The 25,269-nt window shown below is 40.0% G+C and overlaps 1 protein-coding gene across 1 annotated transcript in view; it reads left to right on the top strand.

Moving 5' to 3' along the window:
• The window catches only part of SPATA16 (spermatogenesis associated 16), a 331,768-nt gene that overhangs the window by 268,584 nt on the left and 37,915 nt on the right, over positions 1-25,269 (top strand). Inside the window, exons 7-8 of the mRNA XM_007517989.2 lie at positions 15,854-16,000; positions 17,015-17,127. Coding sequence (XP_007518051.2) covers positions 15,854-16,000; positions 17,015-17,127 — 260 coding nt within the window. The remainder of the gene's footprint in view (positions 1-15,853; positions 16,001-17,014; positions 17,128-25,269) is intronic.

The following is a 25,269-nucleotide window of genomic DNA, read 5'->3' as shown; positions in this document are numbered from 1 at the left end:
TAAGATTTTATTTTCCCTGAAACACTCAAAACTCACTAATCTGGTCGCTCTGTAATAGTAGAACTAAACATTAGGAACTGCTAGCTCATAAATCATGCGACTGAGCATTGAAATTTCTATATAGAGTGAACGCCCACCCCACCCAGTCACATAAAGCAATGTCTTAGCTTTCTCACTTTTAAATTCTACACATCAATTTGGTGCAAAATTGGAAGTTTATGTTTTATAGTGTTAACATTTCTTGTAAATTTAGCTTTACATATTCAATCTCCGAGTCCTATTTATTTCTACTGTAGTAGTTGGTTCACAGCTAGCCTGTACCTTCTCAGGAAAAACATTATTGATGTCTGACCCACTGATAATCACATTTTACACCTAAAATAGAGCCCCATTCAACCCATTTGTTTAGCACTTTGCCTTTACTCTACCTTTAGTAACAATTTATAGTGTGTGGGGGAGATAGTATAGCCATTATGCATAAAGGAAGGCTCATGCCTAAGGCTCCAAGGTCCCAGGTTCAATCCCCAGCATTATCATAAGCCAGAATTGAGCATGGATCTGGTAAACAAATAAATATAAAAGTTAAAAATAATATTTTATTTGAAAATATCCTACATGAAAAAAGTCATAAAAACAAATGCACTGATTAACTAGTTATTCCAAAATAATCAAGTCAAAAAGCAAAATACCTCCAGTCCTTTAAATGGCCTCTACTATCTCCATTCCAACCCAAGTCACTCCCTAAGCCCGGCCAGGGTAACTAAACATCCTGGCTCTTGGATTAATAACTCCCTTGGTCATATATTTATTTGCCACTGGGTTATCACTGTGATTTCATGCCTGCATGGCTCCACCATTCCTGGTAGCCACATTTTAAAAAATAAAAGTGTGAGGTAAGAGAAAGAGAGAGAGAGGGAGGGAGGGAGAGAGAGAGAGAGGAGAGAGAGAGAGAGAGAGAGAAATGAGAGACACCTGCAGCAGCACTGCTCTTCCTCTCACCAGTACTGGTGGTCATTTTTTTTTTTTTTTAATTAGGACAGAGAGAAATTGAGAGGAGGAAGGAGATAGGGAAAGAGAAAGATATCTGCATCCCTACTCCGCCACTCGCGAAGCGTCTCCCCTGAGGTGGGGACTAGGGCTCAAATCTGGGTCTTTTGCGCCTATCACTGAACCCGTACACTAAACTGTGTGTACCACCACTTAGCCCTCACAAAAGACATCTCTGTTATCTTTTGTCACTAAGGAAGATCCCAGGGTAACAGGAACTCTGTGCCAAAAACTGAGGACAAAAGACCAAGTACTTTTCCATGACCACATACTATCCCTTGCTCAGTGCAGAGTAGATCTTTGTGAGGACTTTTGTTTTTGTTTTATTCTCTTTACTCTAATGTCTTTATCTGGGAGAATAATCCTTTGCAGTCTGGGTGGGTTGTGCATCCTTCAGACAGAGAGTTATTTTGCTTTTTCCACAATGACCTTTATATAAAGAGTTGAGACTTCCTGCACGACTTAGGTGTTATATATTCAAATCTTTCTCTATGTGTCTAGTGTTAGAATGTCCAGAGGGAGGAAAAGTTCTATACTATCACCCAAACAAGGCAGTAAGTTTATTTTGTCAATGTCCTTATAGTCAGTAGAGTTTTTTTTAATCCTCTTCAGTCTCTGACACCCTAGTATCACACTATTGAAGAATGTACTGCACTGTATGATAGACATTTATTACATAAATGATGTTTGGTATATTTGATAGTTTAGCATTTTATTGATGAGTTATTGGATCAGACTTTACTTAACAGCCATCCCACCAAATGATCCTTGAGGGACATAAATCAATATAATTCATGCCCCTCCAAGCCCCTTTAAGACTTAGATATGCTGAACTTAGTGTGAAATGTGATTCTCAGTACTTGAAACCAAAAATTTCTGATAGAGGAACTGAGATAGCAATTCAATATACCTACAAATAATAAGGAATCTTTATGATTAGGAATCCTTAAGAAAGATAAGCTCTCAGGGAGGACTATTTTTCACAAGTAAGAAGCATAACAGTGGTAGTTCCTAATACGCACACTGAATCATATGTACATCTGAAATTAGTGCAATGCTATTTGTCAGCTGTACCTTAATTAAAAAAAAAAAACATATCATGGGGTTGAGTGGTAGAGTAGTCAGTGGAACTCACACATTTCTATGAGTGAGAACCTGGCTTCAAGTCCTCTTCTCCCATGAATGGAGGAGTAGTACTTCAAGTTTTTCTCCTGATCTCTCTTTCTCCTGACCCCCTGTATCCCCTTCCACCACCCAGTAAAGAAATGAAAATAAAATTTATTATGTAAGCTAAATAGTCAGTAATATCATAACGTTCATTATATTCCAGCTTTCTTGTAGCACATGTGCTCAACCAGGTGTACCACCACTGGACCCCTTATTCCAGCTTCCTTTCAAGAACATACATGAATGTGAACTTCAGTAAAAAGATTCTATAACTATTTGTCAAGTAATTAAACAATGCTGTAGATCTTATTGTATTTCTAATATTACATCATTTTGTTAGTGCTATAAATTAAACCATTATTTTCATTACACTGTGTATCTTAATATGGTTATGAATTTTGTTTAAAATTTTGCTTATAGTTGAACATTGCATATTACTAATACTGTACAGAACTCTTGTTTATAATATTAGATTTTTCAGTTTATTTATTTTGCATTTTTTTTTTGTTTGTTTGTTTTATATTGTTTTTGTTTTTTTACCTGAGCACTGCTCAGCTCTGGTTTATGGTGGTGGGGGAAACTTAACCTGAGAAGTTGGAGCCTCAGTCAAGAGAGTCTCTACATAACCATTATGCTATCTGCCCCCACCCTTTTTTTTTATTATTTAAGAAAGGATTAATTAACAAAACCATAGGGTAGGAGGGGTACAACTCCACACAATTCCCACCACCCAATCTACATATCTCACCCCCTCCCCTGATAGCTTTCCCATTCTTTATCCCTCTGGGAGCATGGGCCCAGGGTCGTTGTGGGTTGCAGAAGGTAGAAGGTCTGGCTTCTGTTATTGCTTCCCCGCTGAACATGGACGTTGACTTGTCAGTCCATACTCCCAGTCTGCCTCTCTCTTTCCCTAGTAGGGTGGGTCTCTGGGAAAGCAGAGCTCCAGGACACATTGGTGGGGTCTTCAGTCCAGGGAAGCCTGGCCAGCATCCTGATAGCATCTGGAACCTGGTGGCTGAAAAGAGAGTTAACATACAAAGCCAAACAAATTGTTGAGCAGTCATGGACCCAAAGGTTGGAATAGTGGAGAGGAAGTGTTAGGGGGGTACTCACTAAAATCAATTTTAAAATAATGATATTTTAACCTTTTCAGTTATAGTGCTTATTTCTCTCATTTTCATTTCAGGTTTGTTACTTTAGTCTGAACTTCAAAAGTTATAGAAAATAACACAGCTATTTTTTTTGAGATGTAGCACCTATTCCACACAAAAAAATAGTTATCATCATATAGATAAAAAATCATGCTGAACATTTATTATTTTCACTATCTAATACTTAATATATTTAATATCTAATACCACCATAATAGCATTAGCATAGCAAACATCATAGTAATGTCACAAACCAAATATATTTACTTTAGCTATCTTTATTTTTAAAAATCCTATAAAAATTAATATATAATCCTCCAACAGTGATTTTTTTTCCACAAGGATTATTACCAGGGCTCATTGCCTGCCTAACTACACCACCACTGGCAGTCATTTTCTTTTTTATTTTCATTTCTTGACTGGGTGGGAGAAGGGGATACAGGGGGTCAGGAGAAAGAGAGATCAGGAGAAAAACTTGAAGTACTACTCCTCCATTCATGGGAGAAGAGGACTTGAACCCAGGTCCTCACTCATGGAAATATGTGAGTTCCATTGACTGCTCTACCACTCAACCCCATGATATGTTTTTTTTTTTTAATTACGGTACAGCTGACAAATAGCATTGCACTAATTTCAGATGTACATATGATTCAGTGTGCGTATTAGGAACTACCACTGTTATGCTTCTTACTTGTGAAAAATAGTCCTCCCTGAGAGCTTATCTTTCTTAAGGATTCCTAATCATAAAGATTCCTTATTATTTGTAGGTATACTGAGTTGCTATCTCAGTTCCTCTATCAGAAATTTTTGGTTTCAAGTACTGAGAATCACATTTCACACTAAGTTCAGCATATCTAAGTCTTAAAGGGGCTTGGAGGGGCATGAATTACATTGATTTATGTCCCTCCATGGTCATTTGGTGGGATGGCTGTTAAGTAAAACCTGATCCAATAACTCATTCCCTCTTCTCTTCTCCACTGCCAGATCCGTTCCTACACTCTACCTGGTGTTCCACTATCTTTACCGCGCCTCAGGTGCTCGGATCTGGAGTGGGACAGCAGAATGATCATTGGCCTAACAGATCTTCTACACACACTCTTGATGCAACTTGGGCCTCTTCCACACAATTCCTGGATCTGGCACTTTCTTATTGGTCCAAACTGCATTATATTTTTATAATTGAAGCAACACAGAAGTCAAGGAAATTCTATGGGTTGACTGACTTGAATAAATTAAGTCACACTTTTAAAGAAGGGAGGGGTTGAAGGGGCTTGGTGGGGGTGCACCTGGTTGAGTGCACATGTCACAGTGTGCAAGGATCTAGGTTCAAGTACCCGGTCCCCACCTGCAGGGAGAAAGCTTTACGAGTGGTGAAGCAGGGCTGCAGGTGTCTCTCTGTCTCTCTTCCTCTCTATTCCCCCCTTCCCTCTTGATTTCTGACTGTCTCTATCTAATAAATAAATAAAGATAATAAAAGTTAAAAAAAAAAGGTAGGGGTTGAGAGAACTCTCCAAAAAGCCAGAGGTAGGGGCCAGGTGATGGCGCACTTGGTTGAGCACACATGTTACAGTGTGCAAGGACCCAGGTTTGAGCCCCCGGTCCCCACCTGCAGGGGGAAAGCTTCACAAGTGCTGCAGGTGTCTGTCCCTCTGTCCCTCTCTATCACCCCCTTCCCTCTCAATTTCTGACTGTCTCTATTCAACAAATAAAGATTTTTTAAAAAGCCAGAGGAAGAGGAGTTGCATGAGGTCTTCAATTAGTTCCCTTTCTAACCTTATAGAGTCCAAAAATACAGCCATTTAGGGGAAATAATACCAATATTTAGGTTCAATCAATGATTGTGAGCCCAATAACTCTCCTGAGATCTAGTAGGACCCTTAATGTCTGTGTATTCTCAAATCTACTTTGATGAGAAGGAAATCAAGACATTTTCCCAGAAAAAACACAGTACAGCTGATGAAACATAAAACATTGTACTCAATAAGAAGCCCAAGTAAAGTGGAAATTAGTTGGACATAAAAATCCTGTGAGGTTATATGTTATTCAAAGTTTACATATGAGTTGTGAGAAGAAACTTAAATATACAAAATTTGGTTTTAAAGACGGAGACCAGCAGCCAGAAGTGAAAATTAGGAGTCTTCAGAATGGAAATCAGTTTTTCCACTTGAATCTGTAACTCTGAAATTACAGTGAAGGTCAAAGGGAAATGCGATTTATTATACATATAACTTCCTCACACATGAAATGCAAAAATCAAAATACACTATTTCTGTTTTTAAAAGTAGAAGCTATATCATTATTTATGGGGAGCAGTGGTGACAACTTAGCTGCAAAGTTGCTGCCTTTTGCTATTTTCTTGCTGATGTGAATTTGTGGAGAACTTCCAAGCTGGAAGCATTGGCATTAAAAGGAGTACAAGATAAAACTCAGAAGATGATTGGGAAAGAAGTAATGACAAAGTGTTGGCATTACGCAAGGACTAGAGAAGCTAAACTCTGAAACTGATCAATAAAAAGACACCATATAAAACTGACATGGTCCCATCTCGCACCCAACAATCGGGACCTTTAGAAATGAGATTTTGCCTAATACAAAATGTCAGAACATTTTGTTATGGACAAAGGGCAGAGGAATGATACATCTACCAAAAAAGAGAGAAGATGAAACTTAGAGGAAATTGATGATCAGATATTAACACATTTGCATATTTCAAAAAGTTTCTTACATATGTTCTTTCTTAAAAAAAAAAAAAGTATGTATGTATGTATGTATATACTGCCTTGAAAAGTATATTCACAGCCTGCTGGCCATGGTTCTGGGTGGGTGTCCAGCAGAAAGGCAGTGATGGAGGTATCAGTGTTTGGCAATCTACTTCCAGGGAGCTCAGATTTTATTTCATGGATGTTTTACTTCATGACAAATAAAGCTATGCCTCATATATAGATGAGTCTGCTGATCTCCAATCAATATTTCATGTTTTTGCAAATACTTTGCTGGCTCTGCCAGCTGTTTGACTCAGCCAGACACTTTCCATTAATATAATCGCCTTTTGTGACTAAGAGTCTATATTTCTTAGAGAGTAAGCTGCAGCAAAAGTACAACCTGAATATGAAACTAATTTTTTTTTTTTTGCCCATCCAGGCAAGCTGCCCTGTTCATTTGAGAATCTACACCATTGAGTTATCTGTTACAGACTGGTTTAACTCACTTACCCCCTTGAAAATTTGTAATGGGAACTTTCTAAAGACTTAAGGAATGGTTGGTGGTGGCACACATGGTAGAGCACACATATTTCTGACATGCATGAGGATCCAGGTTCAAGCCCTTGTTCCCCATCTACAGAGGGAAAACTTCAGGAGCCACAGATGTCTCTCTTTTTCTCTCTATCTCCTTCTGTCTCTCACCTATTTACTCTCTCCCCCCCCAAAAAAAAAAAAGTAAAGAAAAATGAAATTTAGGCAAAAACTATCATGACTGTGTTTTCTAATTTTAGACACAGAATAATAAATTGTGCTTCAGAAGCTTTGAATCATAAGCTTTTGATTTTTTTAAGTTCTTTTCTCATTTGGACCATTAAAATTCTAGAATTTGCAAAATTCTGTTTCACATTCAATTCATATGTTAACCAAGCACCTGCTATGTGTTTGAGGTAGGAATAAAGCTGCAAGTTGTGATCTTCGAGAGGATGAAAACTTGGGGAGGGGAGAAAGACACCCTCCCATAAAATGTGGAAAAGTCCATTCTGGAATGAATGACAATGTACATGTTCTTTATGAGTCTGTAAATAGTTACTAGAAATACTTGGGAAACCCTTAATGGACAGCGCAGACTTAAATTAGGTGCATCTGGAAAGAAAGTACTCAATTGAATCGAGGAAAAATGGATAGAATAGGTGTTTCTGGGTGGAAAACACAAAGTTCAAAAGTAGGGTAACTTAGTGAAACCAGCAGAGCTGAAGGTAAAGATTTATACTAGACAAAACATATGAGGCAATGGATGTGAAATAGAGGAACACAGTCCACAGTCTGGGAGATTGACTATCATGAAAAGATATAGGAGACAATGAAATTGTCTTTTTTTTTTTCTCTTTCCTGTAATCCACATTTTCTGTGATCAGAAATTTGACCAGGGTGGTAGCACTGACAGTGCAAAGAAAGGAGTTAATATGAGATGTTTTATATTAGACAGACATAATTAGCTTTTGAGACTTACTAAATGTCAGGGAATAAGAGGAAATAAGACTTAACAATGGCTTCCAAGTTTTGAGCCAGAGCAATCTAATGAATAATATCTATCCTTCTAATATACAGGTAAAAAAAAAAAAAAAAGCAGAGCAAAGGGAAACTATAGAGATTATAAAAATCACTTGTGAGGAATTTTTTTAATTTTTATTTATAAAAAGGAAACAGTGTCAAAACCATAGAACAAGAGGAGTACAACTCCACACAGTCCCCACCACCAGAACTCCGTATCCCATCCCCACCCCTGATAGCTTTCCTATTCTTTAATCCTCTGGGAATATGGACCTAGGGTCATTATGGGGTGCAGAAAGTGGAAGGTCTGGTTTGCTTCCCCACTGAACATGGGTCTTGGCAGTTCAATCCATACTCCCAGTCTGTCTGTCTCTTTCCCTAGTGAGGCAGGGCTCTGGGGAAGTGGGCTCTAGGACATATTGGTGGGGTCGTCTGCCCAGGAAAGTCCATTTGACATCGTGGTAGCATCTGGAACCCGGTGACTGAAAAAAAAAAAAAGTTAACATATAAAGCCAAACAAATTGTTTACTAGTCATGAATCTAAAGCCAAGAATATTGCAGATGAAGATTTGGGGTCTCCATTTTGAAGATAGCTAGTAGGCTTATTTTAGTTATATTCCAAAGGGCCTATGACTATACTAGCTTTTTCCTGAGCCTGATATCTGATATGCAGGTGGACCCAAGTTTTTGTCTGGGGAGATGACATCAGAGCTGGAAGAAGGGCTAGAAATTTGGATCAGGAAAGAGAGTAGCTCCCAAATATGGGAAAGGTGTATAAATAGTGTTGATTTGAATTGATCTGGGGCCCGTATTCAGCTTAGAAGCCTATATAACCTCTGCATCCCTGTAGATCCGAGCTCACATTCTGTGGTTATGAGTAGGAACATTCCAGGCTGCCCCAATTTCAGGACCCATCTTCCTCAGATGATAGAGAGAATATGTTGTCCAGCCTCCCTTGAGAGGATGAAACATTCTCTACTGTTGTTGATCCATGTTGAGGGCAAGGTCCTATTGGGGCCCACAAAGGGGTCTATTGTGTTGTTCCTGATGGAGATGACCAGTAACAATGGAGAGAGGGATCTATTCGAGGTCTAGGCCCATCATGTCTGTTTGGGCATCTCAGGACTCCCTGACTAGGGCCCCAGCTGATCGGGTGGCCTGATATTGACTAAAGAGTCATTACTGAAGTATGCAGACCCCTGCAAGCGTCAACCCGGCTTTGACCTAGCACGTTATGATTGGGCCCTCCTCAATCGCTATTGAACAGGCCATGGCCGGTGCGCCGCTATGTTCCATCGCTGGGGAGCCAGAGACGACCCGAACTGCCCCTGCGGTTACAGACAGACTATGACCCACATAGTCAACGACTGCCACCTCTCCAGATTCAAAGGAGGTCTCGAAACTTTACATCGGCTCAACCTGATGCTGTTGACTGGCTACGGAAGAAGGGCAAACGCTAGAAGAAGAAACTGAAGTATGCCAGTCTCTTGCCCTTATTCAGCTTTTATTGTCCTTGCTTTGATAAGATTAGATTTGGAGTGACTGAGGGAAGTGTAATAGGAAGTAGGTGAGGAGGGTATCTAGGTCTAAGTAGAAACTATTTCATTAGGTACTTTAAGGTGTCTTTTTAGGCCTTTCTACTTGCTTGCTTCATTTACTGACTCACTGTAAAACTGTTGTGCACTGTTGCTTTAAGGTATATATTTTGCCCTGACTTAGGGATACATGTGTACATCTGCCCTATCTCATGGGACCTGGTCTATATGTAGGTTTTGGGGCTTTGTTAGGAAGTGGACCACCCGAAATGGAATTAAGGAATCCTATGAGAAAAGAAAGGTCTCATCCAAATAATGAGGCTGAAGAGTTGACATTCTACACCTTATGTCTCTGGACACATTCTGAAGTGAAGCATGCTGAGGTGGTCCTCATTGCATTGAATAGGTTGGGATCAGCAGATGCAGTATCAGTTGGTATGAACTGAGAGAAGCATGCAGGAAAGTGAGCCCCACCCTAGAGGTTCCAGGACTGAGGGAAATATAGGCTTTATAGAGGGAGCAGGAGGTTCCTGCTGTTTTAGGGTTTAATAAGGCAATAGATAGTTATTTCTATAATCACATTATTTGGCAATTGAGTTAACTTTGTTTAATCCCACTGTTAGAATTTGCTGTATCATACACGACATCACCATAATTTATGTCCTTTGACATTATTTATATATAGCTGTGCCTTATAAAGTAACACCACCAGTTGCTTCTGTTCTGCCTGGTCTAAGCTTTTAGGAGAGTTAACATTTCAAAGAAAAAGTCATTTTTAGAAATGCATTAACAATTTGAGACCAGTGTTAAAATTCAGTCTGATTTCATGTTTGAAGTCTTAAGTGCTTAGACTGAAGGAGCATATACATTTTAAAACACAGACCATAGTTTCTAAGCATAAACTCCTTCAATCTAAGCACTTAAGACTGTCTCAAACATTTTAAAACACAGTATATGGTCTGTGTTTTAAAATGTTTGAGACAGTCAGTTTTTCCCCTCTTATATTAATTAAATAGTGATTTATGAGACTACAAGTTAATAGGAGTGTTCATCAACACCATTCCCACCACCAAAGAGGAATATTTTGTTCTATATTTGATGTCCTCACCTGCAGAGGGAGAGCTTCTCGAGCCATGAAGATGGGCTGGCTGCTGGTGTCTTTCTCTCTTCTGTTTTAACTCCCTCTTCACTCTTAATTGCTGTCTGTCTCTAGCCAATGAATAAGTAACTTGATTAATTACTTGATTATTTTTAAGTTACATTTCTACGTGAAATCTTAATCTGTATACTCTCTCTTTGATAGTCTTTTCTGAAACTTCCTAATGGTCTAAATGTAGAACCATATCATACCTGCAAACTGACAAATAATAACTGTGGTCACAGTCATCTGCATTTCATCTCCAACTGTGATAAATGGGAATGAGACCTGGGAAGAGGGGCTATTTCTCCCTTGTTTCCTTCTGACATGAGAGGCGCCAAGAAAACATCTTTAATAAGTTTAACTCCCCTAACAAAGCATAATATAGTATGCTTAACTCTCATAATCATCAGAAGCACAGGGGTTTGGGATGTGGGTAGAGGTTTATGAGCATAAAATCGAGAGCAATTAGCACTCAAAAGAATGTCACAGGAGAGTCAACATCTGGTAAATGTGTCATCATTCTGGGTCCCAGAACACCTGCTAGGCTCCTGCTACTCTGCATACAAATGGAAGAGGAATGATAGTTTTTCCAAGTGCTAACATTGACAAGGGGTGAAATGCTGGCACACCTGGCTGAATGCATACATTGTCATGTGCAAGGACCTGGGTTCAAGCCCATGGTCACCACCTACAACAGGGGATGCTTCAAGTGGTGAAGCAGTATTACAGGTTCTTCTCTCATTCTCCCTCTCCCCCTCCCTCTCCCTGCCTCTCCCGCCCTTCCTCTCCATCTCCCCCTTCTCTCTGTCTCTATCCAAAACAAATAAAATATATTTTTTTAAATGTTGACTGTAAATTAGCTGAATTGGACATTCCCAGGAGCATAAAATACATAGGGTCAACAGGGACAGGAAATACTTTTTCAAATTATATTTTGTAGTAGGTGCTGTACATGTCTTTTTTATGTTATTAATGATTTAATAATGATTTATAAGGTTGTAATATAATACAAATATATTCCACATACTACTCTCACCACCAAAGTTCTCTTTCTCCACCCCCCCCCAACACACAACTCTCCCAAAGATAACCACCATGGTTTTCTCAAGGTCTAAAAGATGACTTGGTTACTTATTTATTTATTTTGCAATTTCATGGGTTTCATTTCTCTGTATTTTACATATGAGTGAAACCATCTGGTAGGTGTCTTTCACTTCCTTACTTCCAGGACGCTTTCTCATCCATCTAACCACTGACATGAGTAGCATTCATATTCTGCTTTACCCACCGAAAACCCTTAAAAGCAAGAAGTCAACCATTCAAAGTTTTGCTGTTCCTCTTCTACTAAAGCCCTCAAACACTGGCTGTTTCTGGCAGTAGAGACACACCTGAAAATATGGGCAGACCTCCTGCACCCCACTGCAAGCATGAGTCCATGCAAAGCACAGTCGAATCGAATTGGAACTCCTGTTGCTATTTAAAACCTTTTATTGTTCTGCTTTGTGCTGGGTCTGGTGTATTGCACAAAAGTAAAGGACTCTGGGAGCGGAGGAAGGCTTTCAGGTCCTGGTGCATGATGGTAGAGGGGGACCAAGGCTAGGGGTGAGAGTGTTTTGCAGAAAACTGAGAAGCTTTACACATGTAGCTACAACTGTATTTACTAAAAACCATAAATCCCCCCAGTAAAAAAATAAAGAATAAAATAAAATAAGCAATGTACCAATAACTGTATTTACTATAAACCATTAATCATCTCTCTAATAAAAAAAGAGCTATGAATTATCAGAAATAGTAAATAAAACATTAGTGATGCTATCTCACCATTTAAAACCATGTGAATAATAAGGATATAATTAAGTCTCCGTTTTAGTTCAAAGTTTTCTAGAAAACTCAACACTTACTGTAACAGTGAATTGTTACTGAAAAGAATTAATGTTTATTTCAACTGAGAAAAAAATAACTTTTATTGAGCCATAGGAGGCTGCAGTTGGCCAACTTTGGTTACATATGCTCTCTGAATGTCTACACTGTTACCCTTTTCCTTTCTTTTCATTCATTCATTCTTGATATTTTTATCACTACAGGATCATTTCAGTGCAGATTTTAAGGTCTTGGAAGTATGCAACAAGGAACCCTCTCTGAGGGTTCCAAGAAGCCTAGAGGCTTCCGTATCACCCAGCCTGATTGACGCTGAGCCTCTATAGAAGTCAGAGTCACAAATCCTTTCCACAGCCATTCAGGATGGAGCTTAGGAGGTCCACAGCTATTCAGGAAGCCATACATCTTTCCATAGGCTAACCCCAGACATTTCTACAGCCTGGAGTATTCTATGTTCAGGAGTGAAATCAGATTAAAGAACTCACTGTAGTCAGGGAAATAGCTCTAATTTAATAGGTTTTCAATATTAAACTTCTCAGTAAATTTGAGTTTGAACAAAGAGTTCTGCAGCTAAAAAACAAAGACCTGAGGAGGGGAATAAAAACTCAAGATTTACTGTATCTGCTCTGTTTTAAAGAAATGGTCCAGATAAATACTGTGGCTGTATTTAAAAGATTACCATTTGAGTTTTGATTCTACATTAAAAATTGACCTTTAACTCTATCATAATTCAAGGATATTTGGAATTTTATCTTTTTCCTTTTTCTGGCAGTGTTAAGTAGGGAGAACTCATTAAGCCCTCTGTTCATCATCCTTCATCTGTGAAGTCTATTACAATAAACTGTAGAGATATGACTCAGAAAGAAAACAAATTAAGTGAATCTGGCCTCCAAGACGCCATGGCTGACATTTGTCCAGATATAAAGGGAAATCCAGAGCCAAGCCAGACTAAAGCAGAGTGCAGTGACTAGGCCTGTGGTCTCTGGAGTTAGACAGCCAGGGTTTGAGTCCAGTTTTGCCTACTTACAGGGCATGTTCTCCATAAGACACTTCTCATCTGTGTCCTTCAGTGCCTTGGTATAAAGTGGGGGCAACCCGAAGGTATCACGAACATTTAAAAAGTCAGTGCACACAAAATACTTAGAACAAAGGGAAGTAGAGAATCAAAGAGTCAGCAAATACTAGCTCTTAGGATCATTAAGAACTGGGTGTGTCTTAGAACCATTTTCATGGGACTTGAATCATCTGCAAGTCTAATTAGAATAGTCAGTACAATATCATTTCCTTCTACAACTAAAGGAAGGACAGTAACTAATTCAATTACCCTTGTAGTCTAATTCTCACTTGGTAATTTTTCTTTCCTTTTAAATAGTATTATCTTCGTAAGTCTTAAATTATAAACACAAATCTATTAATCCTGCACAAGGATCCTGAATTTTCTATTATTTTGAATATAGGGAAAGAGGACCTTGGAATCAAGCCACATTTTATTATTAGTCTATTGTTCATGGGTTTCTTTCTGTAAAATACATATACAATGAATGTAACCTTGACATGCCATCTTTTTATCTATTTTTTACTCGTGCTTTTATTTTTTTCTTTAATGTATGCATTTACTATTTTCTTTTTTTTTCTTTTTTATTTAAGAAAGGATTAATTAACAAAACCATAGGGTAGAAGGGGTACAACTCCACACAATTCCCACCACCCAATCTCCATATCCCACCCCCTCCCCTGATAGCTTTCCCATTCTCTATCCCTCTGGGAGCATGGACCCAGGGTCGTTGTGGGTTGCAGAAGGTAGAAGGTCTGGCTTCTGTCATTGCTTCCCCGCTGAACATGGGCGTTGACTGGTCGGTCCATACTCCCAGTCTGCCTCTCTCTTTCCCTAGTAGGGTGGGTCTCTGGGGAAGCTGAGCTCCAGGACACATTGGTGGGGTCTTCAGTCCAGGGAAGCCTGGCCGACATCCTGATGACATCTGGAACCTGGTGACTGAAAAGACAGTTAACATACGAAGCCAAACAAATTGTTGAGCAATCATGGACCCAAAGGTTGGAATAGTGGAGAGGAAGTGTTAGGGGGGTACTCACTGCAAACTCTAGTGTACTTCTGCTTTCAGGTATATATTTTGTAGTAGTTTAGGATAAGTGTGAACATATGCTCTCTCTCACAGAAACTGGTGTATATCCAGGTTTTGGGACTGTTAGAAAGTGAACCACCTGAGATGGAATTAAAGTATACTATGAAAGGAAAGGTCTCACCCGAGTAATGAAGCTGAAGGGTTGTCATTCCACACGTGAAGTCTCTGGACACAGTCTGAAGTGAAGCATGTTGAGGTGGCAATCGTTGGTTAGGTTGTGATTGGCAGATGCAATATTATTTGATATGGATTGGGAGAGGCATACGGGAAAGTGGGCCCTATCCAAGGGTTCCAGGACTGGGGGAAGTAGAGGCTCTATAGTGGAGATGTGAGGTTCCTGCTGTCTTAGGGTTCAAAAAGACAATGGATAGTTAATGTTATCATCACATTAATTGGGTTAACTTTGAAAAGTCCTTTGTTCGGGTTTGCTGTACAGTACCCAGTATCTTGTATATAGTTGTGCTATTGGTTGCTTCTGATCTACTTGGTCTAGGCTTTTGAGAGAGTCTGCATATCAATTACACAGCCTATATATTGAAAAGATTCAGTTTGTGTTTTGAAAAACTTTGAGACATACAATTAATTTTTCCCCTCTCATATTAATTAACTAGTGATTTATATGACTACATTTTACTAGGAGTGTACATAAACACCATTCCCACCACCAAAAGACTGTGACCCATCCCTCCCACCCACTCCCACCCCCCACTGGCCCAGGAAGCTACATGTCTACCCCTCACCACAGGGTTTTTACTTTGGTGTCCTACTTACAATTTGGTCAAGTCCTGCTTTTAGTTTCCCTTTCAGATCTTCTTACTCAACTTCTGTTGATGAGTGGGATCATCCCATACTCATCTTTATCTTTCTGACTTAGCTCACTTAACATAATTCCTTCTAGCTCTGTCCAAGATGGGTCAGAGAAGGTGGGTTCATTGTTCTTGATAGCTGCATAGTATTCCATTGTGTATATATACCACAGCTTTCTCAGCCAATCATCTGGTGTTGGGCACCTGGGTTGCTTCCAGGTTTTAGCTATTATGAATTGTGCTGCTAGGAACATAGGAGTATACACCTCTTTTTGGTTGGGTGTTATGGAGTCCTTGGGGTATAACCCCAGGAGAGGAATTACTGGATCATATGGAAGGTCCATGTCTAGCCTTCTGAGAGTGTTCCAGACTACTCTCCACAGAGGCTGTACCAATTTACATTCCCACCAACAATGTAAAAGGGTTCCTCTGTCCCCATAACCTCTCCAGCATTTGTTGCTGCTGTCCTTTTTGATGTATGCCATTCTTACAGGAGTGAGGTGGTATCTTAGTGTTGTCATTTTTCATATGTTTGTTAGCCTTTTGGATCTCCTCTGTAGTGAATGTTTTGTTCATATCCTCTGCCCATTTTTGGATGGGGTCATTTACTTTTTTGGTGCTAAGCATTTAGTATTTTCTTTCTAAATGCAATTCTTGAAAATATAGGGGGTAAAAAGAAAACTTGAGAACAGAAAAATGATAACATCTTTAATTACTTCTCTGTCTCTTTTCAGACTTTCAGAGCTTCCACGTGTTGCCTCAGACAGCTGATTGGACACCTTTTCCTCCCCAGCAATACCTCTTGACTCTCGGGTTCAAAAACAAGGATGATGGGAAATTTTTGGAAAAGGTATCAAGTCGGAAGCTGCCAATATTTACAGGTAAATCACCTGGACTTGTTATTACACCATTATTAGACAGGAACTATTCATTACTTATGATGTCTTACTCATTATAAGACCTGGAGCCACAAAATGTCTGTTGGGTCATAATTAACTCTTCCTCGTCATCTTAATGAACTAGTTCCCAGTACCTGGAATTCTGATTCCAGGAGAAATTCAAACTGTCCTAGAACATCCACTCTCCTCACTCCAATCATCTCACCCCAAGCACTACCTCATCAATACCTAACCAAGGGATATTTAATGAATATAGCTTTTTCATCCCCCATTTGCAAACACAGAAGCATGCAGCAAAACTCTTAACAGAATTGTTATGAACGATGGCCTCAAATCATTTGGATTATCTGCTATTGTATCTGTTCCACTCTCTTTATATGGCTCATCAAAAGCTTCAGCGTCCTGAAGAATACTGTAGTTAAATGGTGTTCTGTCGTACTCACTGAAACTTGCACAAATCAAAACAATATTCACAGGAAGTTGAAGTTCTTAATCTTCTGAACTGAATTCACAACCAGGTTGCATTTATTCTTTCAGCTCTACCTACATAACTAAGGATTTTTGGTTTTGTCTGGCACTATATCCTCTAGGTTTATCTAAGTTTCGAATTACATTCAGAGAGAATGGGCCCTGCACACATGACTAATGCCTTCAAGGAACAAGACAAGAATCAGACACATTTATGACAACCTTTTTTCTTCTCTCACAACTCGGGAAAAACATATCCTGCAGAGAGAAGTTGTAGACTGTGTTTTAGACCTCTCAATCAGGAAACAATATTAATAAATGAGACTCTAGTAAGGAGTCTCTCCTGCCTTTCTCCTCATCCATCTGTCACTGTTGTGCCTCTAGTCATGGGACAAGACAAGTTTCTGTACTAAAGATTTTATACCTGTTCACACTGAGATAACCATTTACAACTTACTAAGGAAATCATTTTGAAATGGAAGTCTGAGGGGGGAAATTGTGTAACAGTTTATTGTTGAAATTTTTTAGAGTATAAAACTCCCTTTGGTCTGCTGGCCAGAGAAGACACTGTGAGGCACATGGAGACGATGGGGAAGCGGATCTTACCAATATTGGATTTTATTAGGAGCACCCAACTGAACGTAGGTACAGAGTCTATTATAAGTATTCAATCTACAGCTATTAGACAGTTCTATAAATGTGACATGTTTATGGTACAAGGATTAGAGGATTTCAAAAAAGAAGATAGTCACAGTACATCCCAAATGCAAAAACCAAGCAGAGTTAGCTGGTGACTTGATTCATTTTATAATTTAAAAAAATATTAGACGGGCTGGTCAGTGGCACATCTGGTAGAGTATACATGTTACTATGCACAAGAATCCAGGCTCAAGTCTTCAGTCCCCACTGCAGGGGAAAAGCTTCACAAGTGGTAGAGCAGGGCTACAGGTATCTATCTGTCTGTCTATCTATCTATCTATCTATCTACCTGTCTACCTATCTATCTTTCTCCCCCTCCCTCTCCATTTGTCTCAGTCTTTATCCAATAATAATAATAAATAAAATATTTTAAAATAATAAAACATATTGCAATTGCATACTTTGCAGTTCCCAGCATTTACAAGACAAGAGACTCTTCAGAAAGCATTTTCTGAATGCCTTCCTAATATCAGTTAAGGTTGCAGCAAATGTCTCACTTCAAATCAAAAATAAAAATCCCAGAAAATAAAATATATCTCATGTGTTGGACTGTTATTATTTCACCATCTTGATACTGACAAAAATTTAGAGCTGTTCAAGGTAGTAGCCCCAAACCACACTGATTTATTAGTTGGGGACTACTCTCAGCCTTGGCAGGTAAATTATCTAAAGACCTTTCTCTGAGCCAGGGATGATACGCCATTTTGACTTTCCAGCCTTAACCCCAAATAAGATCTGAGTTCCGCTGGGCTGCATGGCCAGCACATTGTCGCAGAAGCACATGATGGGAACTGCTCAGCAACACACTATAAAGGCTGCAGATTTTCCCCCTTTCCAGTATTGTTCAAAAGGCTTGTAGGATGGAAAGTCTCTAGAATGTTTTATGACTTTTGTGTTACATCATTGATTTGATGTGCTTACCTTACAGCAAGGGAAATCAGGAAGGTCATCACAAACAGCTACTTAACATCTGTTCAGCAGTTTGTCTGCTCAGTAACATTATCCAGAATTTTAGAAAAGCTATAAAACCCCTCATCTCCTGGCACAATTTGTAATTCTGTGCATCTCAATTTGACTGATATTCCCACCACAGAGTTTACGCTTCCCCACCACACACACACACACACACACACACACACACACACACACACTTATAATTCCTATCAGTAAGAAATTTATCTCTATTAGGGGGGTAGTTGGTGACTTACCTGGTAGAATATACCATGTTTGAGGACCTGGGTTCGATCATACAATCCCCATCCATAGGGAGGAAAATCTTCATGAGCCATGAAGTAGTGATACAGAACTCACTCTCTCTCTCTCTCTCTCTCTCTCTCTCTCTTTCTCTCTCTCCTTCCCTCCCTCCCTCAGGGGGGGTTGTGGGTGTGTCTCCCTCTCTCTCTCTCTCTCCCCCTCCCTCCCTCAGGGGGGTTGTGGGTGTGTCTCCCTCTCTCTCAATCATATAATTCCCATCCATAGAGAGGAAAATCTTCATGAGCCATGAAGTAGTGATACAGAACTCACTCTCTCTCTCTCTCTCTCTCTTTCTCTCTCTCCTTCCCTCCCTCCCTCAGGGGGGGTTGTGGGTGTGTCTCCCTCTCTCTCTCTCTCCCCCTCCCTCCCTTAGGGGAGGTTGTAGGTGTGTCTCCCTCTCTCTCAATCATATAATTCCCATCCATAGAGAGGAAAATCTTCATGAGGCATGAAGTAGTGATACAGAACTCTTTCTCTCTCTCTCTCTCTCCCTCTTTCCCTCTCTCCCTCTCTCCCTCCCTCAGGGGGGGTTATGGGTGTGTCTCCCTCTCTCTCTCTCTCCCTCAGGGGGGGTTGTGGGTGTGTTTCCCTCTCTCTCCCTTTTTCTCTTTCTCTCTCTCTCTCTCTCTCTCTCTCCCTCTCTCCCTCCCTCCTCCTCTCCCTCTTTTCTCCCTCTCACCTTCTATCAAAAACAAAAAAGAAAGGGGAAAAATGGCCATCAGGAACACTGGAGTTGTACAGGAAAGCCCTTATGATAATCTTGATGACAAGAAGAGAAAATAAACCCATGTCTGTCTTAGTCCTCTTTGACTGTCCTAACAATACACCATAGGCTAGATGACCTAAACAACAAGCATATATATTCTCACATCTATCGATTCTGGAAGTCTGAAGTTGATCGATCCTGGGCTAGCATGGGGGTGCCTCTTCCCAGGCGCGTACTCTCTGGGTTGGAGAGAACGTGACCGGAGCCAGCCTGGGCTGCTGCTCAGCAACACGAAGGAGATGGCTCATGAACAGAGCTCATGGCAGCAAGGCAATTCGATTCTTTATTGATCAGAGAGCCCAGGCTTTTAAAGGTCAGACCTGGAAGTGGCAAGTTGGGAACAGAAAATGGCTTGACATGCTTTGGAAAGGGGCAGAAAAGGCAAAAGGGGGCTGGGAAAGGTAACTTCCTTAGCAACTGTTGTGAGGGTTTTAACTGATAGAATTAATAATACCCTGCAGGCAGGAAGGGTCTTGAGGGTAGAAAGAAGATAGATCAAAGGAATGGAATGGGTGGGGATCTTTCAGGCAAAACAATGATTATATAGATAATAAGGGAGCAGGCCATAGTATCAGGAATGCAGGGTGCTTTGTGAGGCAGGGAGTCTGATAAGACAGGGCAAATCTTGGTGAGTCATGTCCCTCCTTGCTCAACCTCTCAGCAGAGAGAGAGAGAGAAAGACTGATAGGATGGATGTCCTCTCAAGTCAAGCCCTGCCAAGCTCAACCACATCTTCACAGTGTCCCGACAGATTGATAAGTAGGGTCAGGCTCTGATCCACTTCCTGACTTGTGGCTTCTCCCTGTGTTGAAAAATCACTGCAGAAAGCAAGTTCTGTAGTGTCTCTGCTTATAATGGCTCACATCCCACCACAAAGGGCTGCCCTAGAGATCTCACCTAGCACCACTATTTTCTCCTAATGGCCCCATCTCCCAAATCCATCAGATAGGGGGTGAGAGTTTCAATATATGGATTTTGGATGAATGCAGAGGTTCATTTTGTAACAATCCCATTTGTCTGGGCACTCCTATTCTCCATCCTCATTTACAATATTCTCCAGATATATATACACACACAGTCAACACACCTTCTTCCAGCTCCATCATGGAGTCTTTACAAGCAGAGAAAACTTTGCTCATAAGACACCACTGAATGAACAACTATATGCAACCAAGCTAGAGAACCTGGAAGAAATGGATGATTTCCTAGATACCTACCAACTTCTAAAACTAAGTAAAGAGGAAGTAGATAACATGAACAGGCCCATCACAGCTAATGAAATTGAAACAGTTATCAAAAATCTCCCCAAAAATAAAAGTCCTGCACCAGATTGTTTTACAAATGAATTCTACAAAACCCTCAAAGAAGAACTAATACCTCTACTTTTAAAAGTCTTCCAGAAGATTTAAGACACTGGAGTACTCCCTGCCAGCTTCTATGAAGCCAACATCACTCTGATACCAAAAGCAGACAGGGACACAACCAAAAAAGAAAACTACAGACCAATATCTCTGATGAACATAGATGCTAAAATATTGAACAAATTCTAGCCAACTGGATATAGCAGTATATTAAAAAGATTTTTCATCATGACCAAGTTGGGTTTATACCAGGCATGCAAGGTTGGTTTAATATACGTAAATCAATCAATGTGATCCACCACATCAACAAAAGCAAGACCAAAAACCACATGGTCATATCAATTGATGCAGAGAAAGCCTTTGACAAAATACAACATCCCTTTATGATCAAAACACTACAAAAAAATGGGAATAGATGGAAAATTTCTCAAGATAGTGGAGTCTATATATAGCAAACCTACAGCCAACATCATACTCAGTGGTGAAAAACTGGAAGCATTTCCACTCAGATCAGGTACTAGACAGGGCTGCTCACTATCACCATTACTATTCAACATAGTTCACTATTACTATTCAACATAGTTGGAAGTTCTTGCCATAGCAATCAGGCAGGAGCAAGGAATTAAAGGGATACAGATTGGAAGAGAAGAAGTCAAACTCTCCTTGTTTGCAGATGACATGATAGTATACATAGATAAACCTAAGGAATTCAGCAAGAAGCTTTTGGAAATCATCAGGAAATACAGTAAGGTGTCAGGCTACAAAATTAACATTCAAAAGTCAGTGGCATTCCTCAATGCAAACACTAAGTTAGAAAAAATTGAAATCCAGAAATCAATTCTCTATACTATAGCAACAAAAACAATACAATATCTAGGAATAAACCTAACCAAGTGAAAGACTTGTATACTGAAAATTATGAGTCACTACTCAAGGAAATTGAAAAAGACACAAAGAAGTGGAAAGATATTCCATGTTTATGGGTTGGAAGAATTAACATCATCAAAATGAATATACTACCCAGAGCCATATACAAATTTAATGCTATCCCCATCAAGATCCCAAGCACATTTTTAGGAGAATAGAAAAAATACTACAAATGTTTATCTGGAACCAGAAAAGACCTAGAATTGCCAAAACAATCTTGAGAAAAAAGAACAGAACTAGAGGCATCACACTCCCAGATCTCAAATTGTATTATAGGGCCATTGTCATCAAAACTGCTTGGTACTAGAACATGAATAGACACACTGACCAGTGGAATAGAATTGAGAATCCAGAAGTGAGCCCCCACACCTATGGACATCTAATCTTTAACAAAGGGACCCAGACTATTAAATGGGGAAAGCAGAGTCTCTTCAACAAATGGTATTGGAAATAATGGGTTGAAACATGCAGAAGAATGAAACTGAAGCACTGTATTTCACCAAATACAAAAGTAAATTCCAAGTGGATCAAGGACTTGGATGTTAGACCAGAAACTATCAGATACTTAGAGGAAAATATTGGCAGAACTCTTTTCACATACATTTTAAAGACATCTTCAATGAAGCGAATCCAATTACAAAGAAGACTAAGGCAAGTATAAACCTATGGGACTACATCAAATTAAAAAGCTTCTTCACAGCAAAAGAAACCACTACCCAAACCAAGAGACCCCTCATAGAATGGAAGAAGATCTTTACATGCCATACATCAGACAAGAGTTTAATAACCAACATATATAAAGAGTTTGCCAAACTCAACAACAAGACAATAAAAAACCCCATCCAAAAATGGGGAGAGGACATGGACAGAATATTCACCACATAAGAGAGCCACAGGCCGAGAAACACATGAAAAAATGCTCCACGTCTCTGACTGTCAGAGAAATGCAAATAAAGACAACAACAAGATATCACTTCACTCCTGTGAGAATGTCACATCAGAAAAGGTAACAGCAGAAAATGCTGGAGAGGGTGTGGGGTCAAAGGAACCCTCCTGCACTGCTGGTGGGAATGTCAATTGGTCCAACCTCTGTGGAGAACAGTCTGGAGAACTCTCAGAAGGCTAGAAATAGACCTACCCCATGATCCTGCAATTCCTCTCCTGGGGATATATCCTAAGGAACCCAAAACATCCATCCAAAAAGATCTGTGTACACATATGTTCTTGGCAGCACAATTTGTTATAGCCCAAACCTGGAAGCAACTCAGGTGTCCAACAACAGATAAGTGGCTGAGCAAGTTGTGGTATATATACACAGTGGAATACTACTCCGCTGTAAAAAATGGTGACTTCACCGTTTTCAGCCGATCTCGGATGGACCTTGAAAAATTCATGTTAAGTGAAATAAGTCAGAAATGGAAGGATGAATATGGGATGATCTCACTCTCAGGCAGAAGTTGAAAAACAAGATCAGAAAAAAAAAAAAAAGTAGAACCTGAAATGGAATTGCCATATAGCACCAAAGTAAAAGACTCTGGGGTGGGGGTGGGTGAGTGTGGAGAATACAGGTCCAAGAAGGATGACAGAGGACCTAGTGGGGGTTGTATTGTTATATGGGAAACTGGGGAATGTTATGCATGTACAAACTATTGTATTTACTGTTGAATATAAAACATTAATTCCCCAATAAGGAAATAAATTTTTTTAAAAAGACACCACTGAGTAATATCGGGTCACCTTGTCCACACATGGTCAGCCTCTGAAGTCAGTGTGTGAGGTGCTGGAGAGGTGGCACATCTGTGTCCTGACTCTCTGGGTGTGATCCCTCAGATCTTGTTGCTTGTCAGGAAACTGCGGCATCGTCTGTTGCCAGTTCCAGTCTCACTAGTTTATTTGCTGTGTGTGTGTGTGTGTTTGTGTGTATTCAGTGTAGGTCCTCTAGGCATCGTGCTCTCTCTCTGGTGTGAAGATGTTGTTTGTGTTCCTAAATATCCATAGCTCAGGTATACCCTGATGAGCTCACACATTACCCGATGCAAGAACTAAGGTTGGAGCCCCTGCTTCCCACCTGCAGGGGGAAATTTTCATGAACAGTGAAGCAGGTGTTTCTCTCTCTCCCTCTCTATCTTCCTTTCCTCCCTCTCAGTTTCTTTTTGCCTCAAATAACGGGGGGGGGGGAAGGGGAGAGGAAAACATGGCCACCAAGAGCAGTGGATTTGTAGTGCTGGCACCAAGCCTCAGTGATAACCCTGGTGATGATAAAAATAAATAAATAAATAAATATCCATAGTTTTTTGTCCTCTCTTTTTCAAAGGCCACTCAGAAATCTGTGTGTGATTGGGGTGTGTGTGTGTATGTGTGTGTGTGTGTGTGTGTATGTGTGTGTGAGACTGGGTATCTATATAGGAGATTTGAAAAGTATAATTAGCAAGATTCTTAGCAGCTGGTGCATAACTCAGTCTTCCTTAGAATTCAGCAGTACCTCTTTGAGAACTGCAAGGGGCTTTATCAGCTTTCCTATATAGTGTCTTTGCAAACTGTTTTTGGAAGACTGCCTCAAAGAGATTTAATGGAATTGAAGTGACTGAGACTGAGGGTCTCCATAAACCACAAAGATATCCATATATTGGCCTCTAGACTTCCTGTTCTATGCCCAACCCCAGCTTCATAAAGCATCACTGGATAAAATTGGCTACAAAGGTAACCTAGCTTAATGAAGCAAGTAATGAGTTGGTAAGTAGAAATTATTTCTACATGCTACCATTAACTGTGACCCAAGCAGTCTTTAGCAGTGTTTTTAAGATCCCCTGGAGTGTGTTTTTTCCTTGTCAGGTATCAGATGCCATCCACTTGAAAGTTTAAACATGGCTTTAATCTGACCATGGAACATTTCCAGATGAAAACTTTCATCCAGATCTGTGCTCTGGCTGTGTCATTCTCCGGCAAGTCACATCACCTCTGAGTTGCTTTTGTTCATGTATAATCCAGCCCCATCTCTGCCCGGTCCATTTCACAGAGTTGCTGTGAAACCAAAAACTCATAGTTTATTGTTGGATAGTATGCCAGCTCCCCCTGGCTTCTGCTTAACCATATGCCTATGTAGGGATAGATTTAATCCCATTCAAAGCTTTGGTCTATTTACATAAATCACTTTTACATTTACATAAAGCACTCCAGGGTATTGGTGGTTCAGTGATAGGATTCTCGCCTGCTCTGCCCCCTCCTTGTCACACTCTGATTTTCACCAGTCACTTTTCTCCCCACCCTCTCTATGTCACATCCTGTTTCCACCCTACTTGGCAAGTATATATAAAGACAGCATTGTGAGTTTTAGGGTACTTGAGTTTAGCTTAGCTCGTCTTAGATTGTGCTGCGTCCTGCATGAATAAAGAGATACTGCCTACAGCTCAACCATGAGTTCCTGGTCGTCTGTTACCCGCCCATGAAGCCAGCCCGGCGAAAACAACATAACCCGTCGAAAACAACAGTTTATGGTGTGAAGATCTTTGTAAAGTACTGTGAACTCTTGAAGTCCTGTTTATTGGTTTTCGTTTGTTGGTTTCAGTAATGGATTTTTGGCCTTGGTTTTTAGCTTTCTTTGACAAAATACAATCCTATAGTCATTTATTCTCCTTAACGCATGCTGTACAGTAATGGAAAATTAGGTAGCTGTTCTAAAATTAAGATTGTGCAAGTGTTCTGGGGATTTCATATTTTGGCCCTTAAATCATTGATGTGCTCAGTGTTACAAAGGTTAGGTTGGACAGGTGTCATTT

The sequence above is a fragment of the Erinaceus europaeus genome, chromosome 14 (genome assembly GCF_950295315.1).
Source record: "Erinaceus europaeus chromosome 14, mEriEur2.1, whole genome shotgun sequence".
In the NCBI taxonomy this organism is placed as follows: domain Eukaryota; kingdom Metazoa; phylum Chordata; class Mammalia; order Eulipotyphla; family Erinaceidae; genus Erinaceus; species Erinaceus europaeus.
This window is presented reverse-complemented; position numbering and strand designations above follow the sequence as displayed.